The sequence below is a fragment of the Echinops telfairi genome, unplaced genomic scaffold, assembly GCF_000313985.2.
Source record: "Echinops telfairi isolate 266 unplaced genomic scaffold, ASM31398v2 ScPeMD7_7469;HRSCAF=8507_1, whole genome shotgun sequence".
Classification (NCBI taxonomy): Eukaryota; Metazoa; Chordata; class Mammalia; order Afrosoricida; family Tenrecidae; genus Echinops; species Echinops telfairi.
In genome coordinates this window covers 94,216,596-94,234,063 of record NW_022111373.1, presented here as the reverse complement: position 1 = coordinate 94,234,063, position 17,468 = coordinate 94,216,596, and the positions used below count along the sequence as shown (strand labels likewise).

The following is a 17,468-nucleotide window of genomic DNA, read 5'->3' as shown; positions in this document are numbered from 1 at the left end:
TATAACTTATCAAGGGTCCATGAGGGAGGGTGGGTAAGGGAGGGAGGGGGAAGAAATGGGGAGTGGATATCAGGTGTTCAAGTGAATGCCTTGAAAATGATGATGGCAGCATATGTGCAAATGTGCTTGACACACCGGAAGAATGTATGGGTTGTGATAAGAGAAGTAAGAGCCCTGGATAAAAGTATTTTTTTAAAAAGGAGAGACTTCCCAGAAAACAATGAGTAAGGGAAACTTTCCCCAGCATTTGTTGCCCTAAGTCAGCCCTGAGCTACATCAGATTTCATCGCTATTGGCTCCAAGAGAAGAATACTTTGCTCCGTCTGGTCCTGTTATCCAGCAGCTTCCAGATAATCCAGAATGACCCCTTTATCTTCATGTGGAAGATGACTGACTTGTGTGAATTCAGCCTGACAGTGCTGCCCAACCGCCTGCCTCTCACATTTGTGAAATCACTAGCCAGCTTGAGCAGGGAGTTGGCACTAGGAGCAAAGCGAAGAACATGTCAGGACCAGACCCTGACCTTATTTGCATAGCAACGTGATCACCAGCCCTAGCACAACCCAGGCGTGGTGGTACCCAGCGGGAGCAATATCTGCCTTTCCTGCGGGAGAAGAATGGTGGGTGCCAGTGCATCTGCTCGCAGACTGCTACCCAGCTCTTCACACAATGGAAGCCCTTTCCGTGGGGAGGAAAATACATGGGTCTGGCAAGCAAGCCCTAACAGACTTTTTTCCCACATTGAAAGTAGAATTATTTGAGTTATATTTGCATTGCTGATGCCCTTCCAGGATTCTAATGTTAGCTTCCATGTGTCAGTGAAACATAAACATGAGAAAAATGATTTTACATATGTAGTGCCAGACTAGAGGCAGATGATATAAGTGCATTTTGTCCAGTGGTAATGCGTGCTTTTTGTAATTTTTTACTATGAAAAACAAAACAAAACACCCCTAAATTGTGCTGTATGCTTGGGTTTTTCTTTGGTTTGCTTTTTCCCCTTTTAACTATGACTTAACCCTTGATAACATTACTCCTTTAAATTAAAAATGCTTATTTATAGATGTTTGAAATATTATATGGCCTGCCTGCTCTCTCTTTCATATGAGTCAATACAAGTTTGTTTGTTTTTGTTTGCTTCATTTGGGGCATCTGACATTCTTATCTTTCACTCATGTGTAAATATTGCTGTTGGTTCATGAGAAGCACAAACCCACTTGTGAGTCTGCTTGGATTCATAGCAAGGCTATGGGGCCGAGGAGACCTGACCCTGTGGATTCTGAGACCCCTAAATCAAACCCAGATTTTAAAAATTCTGTAGATGTTATTCTAGATTTAGATGAAAATTTTAATGTGAATTTGACTTCATTTTAGATATTGTTTTATATAGGCTTTACTGTTGTACTTTTTCACTAGCAAAAGCAGCATCACACAATAGCAATGTTAAAAGTTTCAGGGGCCCCAAGGAGCTCACACCCCTCTCCCCAACTCATGCAGGGACTTATCCTCAGCACAAGGGGAAATCACAGCTCCCAGTCTGAAAGCCAGGGTGCCTCCATTTCTATGTTCCCGAATTTTTGCAGGTCCCATTTTCCCCTCAACAAAGTCCAGTTCTACCTTTAATGATGTTTTTTGGTTGTTGTTGTTGCTTCCTGTTACCCCTCAGAAAGACCTCGATATCCTCTCAGCTTGGAGGAAGTCCCTCTGCATCTTCCTAAGGCTCATCTCTCAGACGCTGAGTCAGTCATCATCGTAGCTAACCATCACCCCAACTCTGATGTCAGTTCCTCCAGGTCAGGTCCTCAGCTCCAGACTCAACTATAGATTGATCAGAACTGAGAGACAGAAGTCATCTCTAGGACGTTTCATAAATGTTTAAAATGTAACCAATAAACCAGAGTTTATCATCTACTTATCCGGGTGATATTCCAAAGCTTCATTTGAAAATATGTTCATCTTAAAAGCCACTGGATGGCTTTGACTTATAAAATCTGATATTACATAAACTCACATAAAAATGTAAGGTCCCCCAAGGTCACACATGGTCTCGGCTTGAGTGAGGCCTAATTTTAAAAGCTGATATTTCCTGTACATACACCAATCAAATGGGTACACTATTTCCATCCACTTATCCGATTGCTAGGCAACTACTTAGCATTTCAAACTGTCCTATGATGTTTAGATATCCCAGTTAGATATAATATCACCTCACCTTTCTTAGTATTATTGGATACTAAACATTATTTGGGGGAGCACTGTGGGGCAGTTGTTTAATAAATGCCTGGCTATTGACACGGTCAGCAGTTTGAGCCTACCAGCTGTTCCGTGGGAGAAAGATGTGGCAATCACTTCCATGAAAAAAATGACAGCATTGGAAACCCTGTGAGGCAATTCCACTCAGTCCCCAAATAGACTCCATGGCAATAGATTTTGTCTTGATTATTTTTAAAGCTATTTTACAATAGACATTCTTATCGTTAGGTGGCATCAAGTAGGTAACAACTATTCCTAATGGACTGTATTCAGTGGAGCAAAACACTCCTCAGTCTTCCCCCGTCCTCACAGTTGGGGCTGTGTGTCAGTTTCATCCACTGTGTCCCTCTATCTCACTAAGTGTATTCTTCCTCCTCATTGGCCCGTTGGTGTGCCAGCATGATGTCCTTTTCCAGGGACTGCCTGTTAGGTGTCTTCCAGTTGGTTCTGACTCAGGTTGGCCCCAGCTACAGCAAGATGAACCCTTTGCAGTCCTAGCCCCATCTTCACCATGGTGCTTATGCTGGAGCTCATTTCTACAGCCATGCTGTCCATCTATCTTGCTGAGGGCCTTCCTCTGTTTCACTGCCCCTCTACTTTACCAAGCATCATATCCTCCTCCAGGGATTGGTGTCTCCTGGCAACATGTCCAAAGTACGTGAGATGAAGTCTTACCCGGCTTGCTTCTGGGGAACAGTGTGGCTATACCTCTTCCAATTCGGATGTGTGTGTTCTTTTGGCAGTCCACGGGACTTTCAATGTTCTTCACCAGCACCACATTCAAATGTGTTGATTCTTCTTTGGTCTTTCTTATTTAATGTCCAACTTATATATGCATATGAGTTGATTGAAAGTACCATGAGACTGGCCCCTCATAATAACGTATCCAAAGTGTGTGATACAGTATTACAATCCTTGTTTCTGGATATACTTCCATAACAGATTTGTTGGTTCTTCTGATAGTCCATGATCAATTCAATATTATTTTCAAATACCATGATTCATATTTATCATTATTTACTCTTTCTTATTCATTATCCAGATTCCAATTGCAAATGAGGTGACTGAAATATGATAGCTTGGGTCCAAACCAAAAATACAAACTCACTGCTATCAGAGTGGATTCTGGCTCATAGTCAGAATATATCTAACTATATCGTTTGATTTGTTGCCCACTGCTTCCACGAATGTTGATTGTGAATCCATGTGAAATTAAATCCTTGGAACTTCAGTTTTTTCTCTATTTATCATAATGTTGCTGATAAGTCCAGTTGTGAGTATTTTGTTTTCTTTCTGCTGAGGTGTAAGTGGCAGTCCTTCAGTAAATGCATCAAGTCCTCATCACCTATAATAGAGAAATATCTCTTTATTAATAATTATACTATGTGGATTAGTGAGCCATTAGTAGTTCAATAACAGTCTTGCATGCTGCTACAATGCTTTCAGACTACAATGGACTGGAATAAAAATCTGGTGTCCTACTTCTGGAGATCATCCGATGAAAAATTCTGTGGATCGCAATGGTCCAATCTGCAGCCCACCATGGGATGGTATCGGATCTCAGGGTATTCCCTTCTCGTGTCACCCTGAGGTGAGGCTGACTCAATGGAAACCAACTTTTGGGCAAGCCAGGCAACTTTTCCAAAGTCGGCACTCAATCCTTACTACCTGTTCACTTGTTTTCCAGCCTTGTTCCCTGAGGCGTTTAACTGTTTATCCTTCGTGCCCATGTCTGTTGCATAGCTAGCTGCCTGCTGATTCCTTCCCTAAAGGGTTGTTTCTCTAGCATCTGATTCTACATTTTCATTTCCCATTATCTCCCTGTATATTTTAGAATATACATGCATCAGATGGTGAAATAATTCTTGTCAATCAATGTGACCAATGGTTTGAAATTGGGAATCACTGCTTTGATCGTCAAACACTGTTGTAAATCAATAGACATGGTCTCTTAATGAGATCAAAGCAATCATAAAAATGAGATTGTACAGAGGACCTTAAAGGAATCAATAGATGTCATAATGATAGAATGAATGAGCGCAAATGGATTTGGACTAATTTTGAAGGATAGGTCTCTTTACTTTGTCTCTTACCATAGAGTAGAATCAGTAAGAACTACGTGCGATGTTGCATTGAGCCATCCCATAGCATCTTAACAGACACATTCGAGTGTTATTTGAAAAGACTTCCCTTCTTTATCTTCATTAATACAATCAATAATAACGATGCTGTGGATGGCATTTTAGAATGAAGTTCAACCACCTAAGTATTAAGTTTTCATTTCATCTTGAAATCCAGGAAAGCGAAGCCTGAAGTGATATTCCCAAAGCCACGCAGCCTGTGACTCTCCACACGTGGTCGGAACCCAAATCCTTTGTTATTCTGTCCACCCATTTCTGCTGTTAAAAGGAAGAAAGTCTGAATATTGAGCACCTAGTATGGGCAAGAAATCTCTGTAATTGTGATTTTATTGAATCCTCACAAGGACTTTAATTAAAAAGATTGATCATCTCTATTTCAACAGGCCAATGGGTTACTTGTTCATTCATACATCCAGATCCAAGTCATAGATTCTTATTTTCTCCTCTGCTGCTCTAGAAGGAACAACACTTCATCCTCAATGTTGTGCCCTTTATAGACAATAGTTGTTTTTTTAATGAGTGTCTTTCTTCAATGAGGTGAGGAAGATCTTCAATGAGATGGATTGACACAATATTTGCAAAAATGGGCTCCCACATAGGAACCATTTTGAGGATGGTGTGACTGGTCAGTGTTCTAGTCTGTCGTACAGAGGGTCCCTGTCAGCCAGAACTAACTCAACTGCACTTAAGAACAACAAACAATATGCTGTAGTTGGAGAAAGAGAGACAGACAGGCAGGCAGAAAGACAGATATAGGAATTACATGATCATTGTAGCTCCTGGTTAAAATTTTGATGCCAAACAAAATATTTTAAATAGGATTGTAATCACTGTGGAGGGCAAGTGGTGTGCAATGCTTAAAGGATAAGAGGTAAGTGCCAGTCCTGGTTTTTTCCTGACCCAAATCCAGGTGTCTTTCCATCATGCTGATTGTCGTTGTGTCACTCCTCTGATGAGCATGTGCCCTCAGCTCTTCAAAGCCTGTCCGTCACGGGGGACCTGCGCAGCCCTATCTTTTCCTGAGGCTTTTCCAGGTTCTGCCTGTTCTTTCTCTGGTCCCCTGAGCACGTCCTGCACACTATATGCGATAAGCACTTCACAAACACTCATTTTCTCAGGTGGCGTCATTGACCTGTTTACGTCACTGTTGTCAGGTGCTACTGAGTCGTGTACAACAGAAGGAAATACTGCCCAGTGCTGCGTCACTGGCACAATCATCCTTTATAGGGAATGTCAATTCATTGGTTTAGAATGTTGTCTTCCAGGCACATGCTTATTCATCACTGGGCCCAGTGCAATATTAGGAATATGAATTTTCAATGCATGGTTGGTTTTAAACAAGGACTTAACTGAGATCGAATATTAATTAGGTCAAACAATCTGACTTTTGCCTTATATTTATATTGACACTCAAGGCTAAACTTGACCCATGCATTAAATTGCTTAGGCTAAATTAAGAACTAGTTTTTTTGTTATGTTTTGTTTTTTACTTAGAAAAAGAAAAGGAATGTTCAACTGATTGGGCATTTTCACTTTTTAAAAAGAGATGTTTAGGGGTTTTCTTGAGCTTGAAAACACAAGGCTGAAAAACTGGGTGCTTCAATGAATATCTACCGGAGTATATAAAAAGATGAGGCTCTCTGCTCCCATAAACAGTTACAGGCTCAGACCCACAGGAGCAGTTCTGCCCCAGCTTATAGGCTCACTATGAGTCAGTATTGACCTCATTCGATCCTGTAAGTCACAGTAGAACTGCTCCTGTGGGGTTGAGACTATCACTGTTTATGGAAGTAAGGAGCCTCATCTTTCTCCCTAGGGTTAGCTGGTGGTTTTCAACTGCTGACCCTAAGTTTACCAGCCCAGCACTTAACTACTAAGCTACCAGGATTCCTCCTTAATAAATATACTTGCATTAAAAGACTGGTATCAGGAAACATAGGATGGAATTGGGGAGTCTGATCCAATTCTGATATGATGGATACAAAAACACAGGAAGATGTATAACAATTGAAAATATAAAGTTGGGCTTGTTAAGCCAGATGAAAAGAAATCTAAGGAATTTTAAGTTTGTTTCTGGCCAATTATAAGACACGGGATGATTTTGCATAGGGAGTACGTGTTTCAATCATGGTAGTATATTGTCGATAGTGGAGGTGGCAAGGTGATCTTAAATGATAATACGTCTAGGATCAGGCAACAGCAGCAAGGAGAGGAGGAGGAGCAGACAGAATACAATAGAGGTGAGGTAACCTGCTACCCAGATCCAGCCCTCTGAGGCCACTTGACAACGCATCCTTTTAATCATCTTCTTCAATGTTTCCAAACAAGGTTTCAACCTGGGTAGGGACTGAGTAAGTCACAGAAATACTACTATTCTAAAGTTAAAATTTCAAACCTACAAGTTTTGCGTTGTTGCAACTCACCCAACTTTTAAACCCTCTCCCCTACTCTTTGAAAAAAGTTACTGATGTGGCAATAATCTATAAATAGAGTATGAATTGATCATAAAGTGAGACATCCCTGGGAAAACTAGGTTGTTTAGCCACCCTACCTGCCTGGCATCTAATTTTAATTCCAAAATAAAGTAATACAAAGAACAGGCTAAAAATAATTTAAAGAGCTAATGGCTGCTTTTATTCCCTACCCTCCCAAAATTGTTGAAAGACAAGAATCTTCAAAAGTAGGAAGGAAACTGAACCCCTACTAAAGAAATATACATGTAGCCACATCACAGTGAAACTAGATCAAACCAAAAATGAAAAATTCTTAAGAGCAGTTTCAGAAAAAATATATTATCATGTGCTAAAAACAATGGAATGATGCTATGAATAGCAGAAAAAATATAGCTAGCATTGCACAAAAAGCATTGATCCCAAATAAAGGTTAAATAAAGCCATCCTCAGGCATACAAAAGTAGAGACGTTACATCCTTATCCTCCACCTCTGCTTCCTGCCTCCCCCAGTAGACAATTCTCTTGAATGTGGGTCAGTGGCAAGATGCCGTACGTGCAGCTACCTGCTGGCGTGTGCACTGATCCATGAGAAACTCACATGACCTTCACATACGAAACCATGGGAAATCAACCACCGCATGGCATCTCTCTCCTCCTCAATCCTGTTCTCTCTCTCCAGGTATGTGCCTGAGCATGAGCACAGATCAGGATTAAGTAGACAGCCATCCACCCAGCCTAGCACATGACTTGTGGGAGTAAAGCTCCCCAATCCTTTGCAAGAAGAGCCTGGTTTAAGTCTTAATTACTAATTTTAGTGCAATAGTAAAAGACACACTTAAAAACCGGTTATACTTCTAAACCATGTGTTTAATTGGATTCACCATGGTGCTGTAAAGAAAAACATTCACCAACCTTAGCTAAAAGCTCTAAGTCGACTGCATTTATTTTTCCCTGAGGTTTTTAACAAGTTGAGCATAATCAAAATCCCAATGGGAAGAAGCATGTCAAAAAGAATAAGAATAAAACCCCGCAGAAAAGGCATTTTTCTCTGCCTCTGTTCTGAGTATACTCAGAAAACAAGCTTTCAAAATAAAATATGTAAAGATTCTTTTACTCGATTTTAATTGTAAGGTCATGAAAAGAATACATCTGAACATTTAAATAGTTTTTACTGAAAAGTGACTCCAACTCTCATAAGCATAAAAATACAATTGGTTGTTGATATGCCAGGATATCACCTATAGTGGAGTCAAAGACACTCCCCCCCACCACCAGCCCACCAGCCACACACACCAAAGGTACTGTATATGGCTTTCTCTCTCTTCTGGAAGATGAATCACCATGGTAACACTGCCTTGAAATAATAGGTCAAGTTTTATCCTTCTGCCTTGGGCTTATTTTATCAGGTTTTACTTAAAAGTGGATGCCATTGTAAAATGGAGGTTTTGGTATCCCAAAGCTAAACGTCATGACAAGAAAATCTGATGAACAAAGTCTGCTGGTGTCAAGAGGATGGGTAAAGGGCAATCGGTAGGAGGAAAATGTAAATTGATTGAAGAGCTATTTAGGGAAAGGTTTATTAGTACTGTCCTCTAAAATGCAGGCTTGTTTCACAGATGCTAGTATAGCTACGTGGCTATCAATGAATTCAAACTGACTATTTGTACAAGAGTAATAGGGAAAAGGAGTTTATGAATTTTATTTTACTAGAGATTTAACTGCTCTAAATAAAAAAAATATTCCTATTCAAGGTTAAAACTATTCAACAAGAAAACATAAAAGATTTGCGTGTCTTTGTTCACTTGTTCTTTTTAATCAGCCTAAGTCCAATGCTGTTTGAATTCTATTTAAGGAAATAAAAAATTAACCTCATATAAAAGAAGTGATGGATAATAATCAGAATTTGGGATTTTTATGTTACTTTGAGAGGTTGTATATCAATATACATATGGCTTTAGATTTTTCTATTATTGTATCTCAGTATTTTTAGGGTGACATTTCATGAAGTAATACATATATATAATTCTGGTTATTTTAAACAATGTTATTCAGAACTAGTAGTATATATGTATATATATGTATTTGTCTATATATGTATATAAAAGAATATTCTCACTGAGAGAATTAACTGCCCTGCAAATTTAAATTGCTATATTATCTACTTCGTTAAAAATTGTTATTTTTACTACTTACATAACCTTTTGCACACATGTAAGAAAGAAACATAATGTTCTGGTTAATAAAATCATTTTAATGTGTAAAATATGTAATTATATAAAATGCCACCCAGAGTAGACAAATTAAGTTTAATGTATACTTAACACAGTCCCTGGGTGATACAAATGGTTAATGTACTTAGCTGCTCACTGAAAAGTTGGTGGTTCAAGTCCATGCAGAGGCAGCTTGAATTTTTTTAAGTTAGCCATTGAATACTCTATGGGGGAATAGATCTGAGGGGGAAAGACAGCACTTTCTACTCCTATAGAGAATTCATCTCAGAAATCCACAGGGGCTGTCCTACTTTGTTCTACAAGGTCAAAAGAAATGGGCATTGACTCAATGGCAGTGAGTTTGGCTTTTGTAGTTTCCCACAATCTGAAGTTAAACATAAAATCACATTTCAAAAATAAGTCATTAGTCATTGAGATGCAAACATTAGAAACAAAGGATAAGTGATTGGTAGTGGGGAAATAAGGTCTTGGTGAAAAAAATTACAGTAGAGATCACATGATAATTCTAATGCAAGACCAATGACTTATTCATTGTGGTTATCTCTTTTCAACAGCAAAAGCTATTACTGTGGTTGAAATACACAGCAATCAAATCCACTAAATCTGTGGAAAATGACATTGAAGAAGTTCAATATCATTAATAAGAACAAGACCAGGGGGCAATTGTAGAACAGACCATCAATTGCCATATGCAAGTTCAATATGAAGCTGAAGAAAATTAATTATAGATTCTTATAACATGTAATTATAAGATTACATTTTATAATTATAACGTAATTATAAATAAAAGTTAATATAAATTCACAAGAGCCCAATTGAGCATCTTACCTAACTTTAGTAACAATCTCAAGAAGAGATTTGAAACATTGAACAGTGATGACCAAAAACAGGTGAGTTGCGGCATGGCATCAAGTACATCACACGTGAAGAAAGCAAAAGCTCGTTGAAATGACAGGGAAGAAAGAAAAGACCCAAATGAATGTCAGAAGAGACTCTGAAATTTGCTCTTGAACACAGAATATCTAAAGCAACTGGAAGAAATGATGATGTCAACGAGCTGAATAAAAGAGTTCAAAGGATGACTCACTAAGACAAAGTCATGTGATGAAATGTGCAAAGACCTGGAGTTAGAAAACCAAAAGGGAAGACCAGCTGGGCACATTTACAGCTGGAAGAACCGGAGACAAAAGATCCGAGCCTTGAGTTGAACTATGGAAAATTCCTGTGGGTAAAATAGTAAACGGCATAGGAAGAATCAAAAGAACATGGAAGGCATATACACAATCACTATACAAACGTAGTTTGTTCCATGTGATAGCATCTGATCAATAACCAATGGTATTAGAGAAAGAAATCTAAGCTGTATTGCAAATATTGTCAAAACCAAAGCCTCTGCAATTGACAGGACACTGCTGGAGATGATTCAACAAAGAGATGTAACGATGGATGCACTCATTCCTTTATGCCAAGAGATTTGGAAAACATGACCACCGGATTGGAAGAGATCCATTTATGCATCCACTCCAAAGAAAGCCTTTGAAATCATTGGACAATATCACTGATTTCACACACAAGATACTTTTTAAGTGGTTGTGACAATACATTGACAAGACGCTGCCAGAAATTCAAGCTAGTTTCTGAAGAGAATATAGAATGGGGAGTAAAACTGCTGATGTCACATAGATCTTGACTGAAAGCGTAAATATTTACCGTGGTTTATTGAATATGTAAAGACATTAGGTGTGTGGATCATAACAAATTCTGGATAATATTGCAAGAAATAGGAATTCTAGGATTGTGTTTATGGGGAACAAAGATCAAGAGACATTCAGGCAGAACAACGGGATAACACTTGGTTTACAACTTAGAAAAGGCGTGGGCAGAGTTGTAGCCTTTCATCAGATGCACTCAGTTTTTGCGCTGAGTAATCCTGGAAGCTTGGCTGTAGCAAAAAGAACCTGCCATTAGGACTGAAGGAAGACTCATTAACAAACTGAAGTATACAAACCCTTGGTTGCTGAAAGTAAAGAGAACCGGAAGCACTTACTGATGAAATCAAGGACCATAGCATGAAGTATGAATTATATCTCAACGTTAAGAAAACAAAACTCCTCACAATAAGCTCCTGACCAATAAGCAATATCATGACTAGTGGGGAAAAAACTGATATTGTCAAGTATGTCATTGACCTGCATCAACACTATCCATAGAAGCAGAGGTCAGAGCACTAAGTAATGTATAACAAACTCACTGCCATGTAGTCAATTCTGACTCATGGTGACTCTATAGGATAGAGTCGAATGGTCACTCTGGGTTTTTGAGACTATAACTGTTGATGTGAGTAGGAAGCCCCATCTTTCTCCTGAAAAGTGTCTGGTGGTTTCAAACTGCTGACCTTGTGATTAGCAGCCCAATACATAATAACCACTGTGTGACCAAGACTCCTTACACAAATAACATATAGCAATGGGCAAATCTACTTCAAAAGACCTTGTGAAATTGCTAAGGAGCAAAGATATCACCTTGAGGACGGAGTTGCTACTAATATGGTATTTTCAGTGAACTCGTGTGTGCGTGGAAGTTGGGTAATGAATAAGGAAAGGCAAAGAAGAGTTCATGCTTTGAATGATGGTGTTTGTGATTAATAATAAATATCCCATGGACTTCCAGAAGAACAAATAAATCTGTCTTAGAAGAAGTACAGCCAAAATGCCCCTTAGTATCCACCCTTATACTTGCCCATGCCTACCTTTTGTTAGGGATCTTTCTTTTCACATAGAACTTTGAATTACTTTCTAGTGCTGCTTTTTTCTCTTATCTACCGAATTCCCAATTAGTATAGTTTATAGTTTTTTGTTTTGTTTTGCTTTTGTAGAAATAAGGCCGTCAGGACTCCGGCTCGTGTACTTTAGGCATGTTATCAGGAAGCTAAATCCCTGGAGAAAGATAGCATGCTTGACAACGGGGATGATCGGTGAGCAAGAAGACGGACCCTATGTGAGATAGACACAGTAGCTGTCACGATGGTTTCACACACAGCCCTTGTGAGGAGGAAGTCGGAATGGGCAGTGTTCTGTTTTGTTGTCCCTGGGGTCACTTTAAGTCAGGACTAACTTAAAGTTAATGGCACCTAAGAACAATACAGCATTGTTACAATCACAGATATGGAAGGGAAATAAGAGTGGTTGCATAAGAGACCTAATACCTGGATCATGAGAATTCCAGGTGGGGGTGAAAGATCAGAAGGAACAGAAATAATTTGAAGAAAGAATGACAGCCAATTTTCACAACCTAATGACATTAATGTACAAACCCATGAACTCACACAATTCTACACAGAATGAAACGAAAGATAACTACAGCAATATGCATTATGGTGAGTCTCTGAAAAATTAAAGATGAGAGAAATCAGAAAACAGTGAGAGAAAAGCAATGAGTCACATACAAAGACTCCTCGATAGGATTAATTGCCAATTTTTCTCCCAAAATGTTGGAGGCCAGAAAGATAAATATTAAGATCTTGAAAGGTAAAAGAGCAAATGAGGGTGTACCTGAGAGGTGTTATACCATTGGAGGTCACCCTCTAGAAGTTGCGTTGTATGTTTTCCTGTGTTTTGGTATGTGAAGCCCAAGACTGAGGAACCAAAGGGACAAGTGGCATAAGGTTTTCGGGAGACTTCTGGGAAGATGGCGCCCATTTAGAATCACCCGTTCTGGGCTCCCATTGTTAGATCAGGAAATCAAGAGAATGTGACTGCCAGCTGGAGAACCAGAGCCGGCCAGAGACTCATGAACAGGCCAGAGAGCTGGAGTAGGCTGGCGATCCATGAGCAGGCTGGAGATCCATGAGCAGGCAGGAGATCCATGAGAGCAGGTTGGAGATCCAGAGCAGGCCGGAGATCCATGAGAGCAGGCCAGAGAGCGGGAGTAGGCTGGAGATCCATGAGAGCAGGTTGGAGATCCAGAGCAGGCCGGAGATCCGGCACAGAGCTCTTGTCTTCTCTTTGCTGTGGATACTAAGCTAAGTCAGTTTCCAAGGACATCTTCAACCCATGGCAGCAAGGTGGTCAAACTGCCCTCCCTCAAATCCCCTTGCAACCCCAAGCATCAGAATTATCCTTGATGGTAGGGGGAGAGAGGAGAAGAAGAGGAAGAGGAGAAAGGGGGAGCTGATAGCATTGATTACTATATAACTCCACTCAAGGAGAGTGAATAACAGAATTGTATGTCAATTGATATATTGAATGGTGTAAGAAACGACAAATAAATGCATAAATAAGAGTTCCTGAGGGACAGGGTGGGGGAGGGAGGGGATTAAAAAAAAAAGGAGTTGATAGCAAGGAGTTTAAGAAAAAAGAATATGTTTTGAAACTAACTGGGGTAGCATTTGTACAATACTGCTTGATATGATTGAACTATGGAATGTTATGATGTCTGTAAGAGTTCCCAATAAAAGGATTTTTTAAAAAAAGAAGAAGAAGGGTTTCAGGCAGGGTGGGAGAGATGTGGGGAGCCCCCGCGGGGGTGTGAACAGAGGTTGGGGGAAGGGAAGAAAGATGATGTCCAGGAGTCCAGGAAGAAAATGAATGTTGGAAACTGATTGTAGTAGCAATTGTACACTTCTGCTGGATGTGCTTGAACTATAGAATGATATAATATGTGTATTAACTCCCAATTAATAATATATTGTTTTAAAGATTGAGGGTGAATTAAAACCTTCCCAGAGAAAGAGAAGCTGAGAGAGTTTATATACACTAGATTAGCCGACCAAAAATACTAACGGGAGGTTTGTAGATGGAAAGGAAGACAGTAGGAAGCAATTCAGAGCTATACCTACAGAGAAGGGCTAGTCATAAGGTCATGAAGCCCCTGAAACTATTGCTCTGGGATCATGTCTAAACCTTAAACCAGTAATATCCCCCGAAAGCATCTTAAAACCAAATAATTATTTTGGTAAACTAATAAATAATGACTGCCTTGAGCATTGTGCTCTTTTTAGAATGATCTGTGTGGGACCATATTGACAATGACATGTAAAGATTAGCTAGGAACCTTGTAGGCAGTGAAAGTATGCTAACCAGGGAGGAACCACTCAGAAAAGGAAGCTGCACATGGTTGCACAACCCCCAGAATGCAATCAATGTCCTTAACTGGTGTATGTGGAAATGGTTGCATTGGTGTATACTTTGCTGTGTAGATTCTTAACAGCAATAGTTTTTAAATTTAATAAAAAAGAAATTTCTATGGAGTAAGTGCAGCTTTAAACACATGGGGTCACCCAATCTGGATTGATTAGATGACAAATGGCAATGATGATGATGATGATGATGATGATGGTGGTGGTGGTGGTGGTGGTGATGATGATGGTGGTGGTGATGAACTTGTTCTGTGTATCCACTAAATGCTTATTGAATGAGCAAATGAATTGATCAATCTCTTTTAAGTCTAATTATGTTGAACACAATTTGACCTTTCTTTTAAGATTTGAAATAATCCCTGCAGGTACACAATGTAGCAAAATATAGATTGAGATCTCTGCACTTGCTTGAATGACAAATGACTGAGCTAGTACCCTGCTTCTCGCCCCTCCCCCTTTGGGAGCTCCCTAATGATCCTTTCATGTCTTGTGCTAGTCATCCAGGTCCCATTTTATTGACATCTTCTTTGGACTATTGCAGTCTTTGATTTATTCTTTTGTTAGCTTAATTAAATTACCATTGCTGATCAGTTAACACTGACGTGTTTTTATTTCTCCGTCTAGAAAATTACCTTTTCTGTTATGTACAAGGATTGCCTGTCCGATTTTTCTCTATCTAGACATTCAGTAAATGCATTTTGATTTGTTGATACTGAGTTTTGCTTTGTTATCGATTGGTTCCATTTTCCCTTTGATTCAACACAGAGAGAGGTAACTACCACAACAAAGAACACATTACAATATTGCTACATACCTTGTGAAAGAAAGCTATTTTCTCAGGCTTAACACTATATATTATCTCCACGTGGCCTCCGAAGGATTTGTGAATGCAGCACATACAGTTGTGGGGGGAGAGGGGGAGTTTCTTTGGAGGAAATAAAGCAAAGACAAAAGTGTCAAAATTGAAACTGAGAAAGTTCTGTTTGTTACCTGTAAAGCTTGACAGATATTCAAATGTTTTTCATCGAACCATTCACTAAAGTCCAATTTTGTTCTGAAACAGATGATTGAGAATTCAAAACATTTGAACCAAGTAGAACAATTCTGTTTTCTTAGGAACCAGAACAATGAAAGCTGTCACTCCTGGATGAGAGTTTTTATTTTTTAATTATGTTCTCCTCCCTTATTTTCTTGGTAAGAGATTTCTGGTTGCAGTTTTCAGTCGAGAAGCCTACCTTTTGAGAAAATCGGCAGGTATATCCAGTTAATAGAGTCTATCAGGGAGGGGAAGCGCAGGTTTGAAGCTAGTTACCTGAACAAACGAAGAAGAGGTACCTTTTCAGTCAGAGGTACCTTGCTTTCTGAGACTGCTCATGGTTAATTACGTTAGTGGCACTTGACATTATGAAATGATCCATCATAACCTTCTTCATCATTACTAAACATCAACTATAATGAAGTGTTTCTCTGACTTCTCTTTCCTCCTGATTTCCTGGAAGAAAATGCTAATGAGTGTATAATTCTGAAATCATTGTAACTAACCAGTGTCAATGCACAGTCAAGGTGGGGTCTATTAATTTTGTTATATTTGTCATGCCTCCCTAGGTTATGGAGAAAACAGAAATTTCCTCTTTATGTTTGTTACCTCATTTCCTTGATCTGCTGTGACTTTTTATTCTTAATAAGCTTTTAAGTGACAAAAACCTCCAACTAGCTTGTGTTTCTGGTATTAAATCCAAATAAGGTTGAAGATTGTGCCCTTTGTTGCAACTTATATACAATTTGAAGGCAAAACCTTTAAGCATTCAACTGTTAGATGAAGTCTTGGCAGTTCAAGTTCTCCCTCTCCCTCCCAGCCTCCTCAGGAGAGTAGAAAGACTATAGGGTTCCCAACGCCATAAATTGTCCCTGTTACACAGTGGCTGGTGGATTGGGCTCACAGACCTTTTAGTTCAAAGCTAAGCGTTTTAACCAAGGTGCCATCAACACTCCCCCTGCCCCAGCCTTGGCCCCAGACTGATCCCGACTCAAGGAGTTCCCACGTGTATCAGAGCAGAACTGTGCGCCACATGTTTTCAATGACTGGTTTTTCAGAAGTAAAATGCCAAGCCCTCCTTGCTTCTCAGGTGCCTCTGGGCAGATTGAAGTCACCCACTTTCAATTAGCAGTGAACAAGTTGACCTATATCAACCAAGGACTGTTAGATGTGACTTAATGGGAGTGAACATAACTATGAGAAACTTTGAGCTAGACCTTTATCCAAAAACATTTTTTCCCAATATTGCAAAGCCACCATCTGAAAGTCTTTAGGAAGAACCATGACTGAATAAGATACGGAATTATGTTTTGCAAGGATGTTTTAAAATGTGTGCTGTGACTTTTCTGGATCATGAATCGCTTCCCACAAGATGTATTGCCTTATGTTTGAGAGCTTATTATTGTTATTTTTTAGGACACAGCAGGCCAGGAGAGATACAGGACCATCACCACAGCCTATTACCGTGGGGCCATGGGCTTTATTTTAATGTACGACATCACAAACGAAGAGTCCTTCACTGCGGTGCAGGATTGGTGAGTAAGAGCAAACCCTGACATTACACATTACATTGATGGTCTTCCCTTTGGGTTCTCTTCTTCCCCCACAGCAATTACCCTATTGCCAGGCAATGTGTGTATTTATTATACTCTGCAGGCCCACTTGTCCTGCATAAAACAAACACATGCTCATTATGCTTAGAACCATTATGTAGTGATTGATGACAAATCATTTTGTGATTTCCCCCTCTACGTTTTGTCAGTTCTGTGCTTTGCATCCTGTCAGCCTTTACTCCGTGGAGAGTAGAGCACTGCTTCTGAATTTTTAACTGCAAATAATGAATAGCTGAGAAATGTACTCGTGTGGAATAAACAACACACTACAGCCCATGGGCCAAGTCCCACCTGTAGGCCAAATTCGGCATGCCGTCTGTTTCTGTAACTACAGTGTTATTAAAACATAAGTACCCTTTTCTGTATGCCTGCTGTTGTTATCTGTGGCTGATTTCACCCTGAAATGGCAGAATTGCGTCCTTGCAATAGAGACCATAGTGCTTGCAAAGCACAACCTACTTACGCTCTGGCCCTTTACAGGAAAAGGTTGCTGACCTCTGGTCTAGAACAGTTGTTAAATGGGTTCTTCAGGATGAAAAACTTCCAAGGGCTGGGCTGAAGGAAAAGATAAAACCCAAATCCTTTCTGACTCTTGCCACAAGAA

The 17,468-nt window shown here is 39.6% G+C and overlaps 1 protein-coding gene across 3 annotated transcripts in view; it reads left to right on the top strand.

Annotated features, from left to right (window-relative positions):
• The window catches only part of RAB3C (RAB3C, member RAS oncogene family), a 355,923-nt gene that overhangs the window by 172,794 nt on the left and 165,661 nt on the right, over nucleotides 1–17,468 (top strand). For all 3 annotated transcript variants that reach the window (XM_045285172.1, XM_004703596.2, XM_045285173.1), the window contains exon 3: nucleotides 16,668–16,786. In XM_045285172.1, the coding sequence (XP_045141107.1) occupies nucleotides 16,668–16,786 (119 nt within the window). The remainder of the gene's footprint in view (nucleotides 1–16,667; nucleotides 16,787–17,468) is intronic.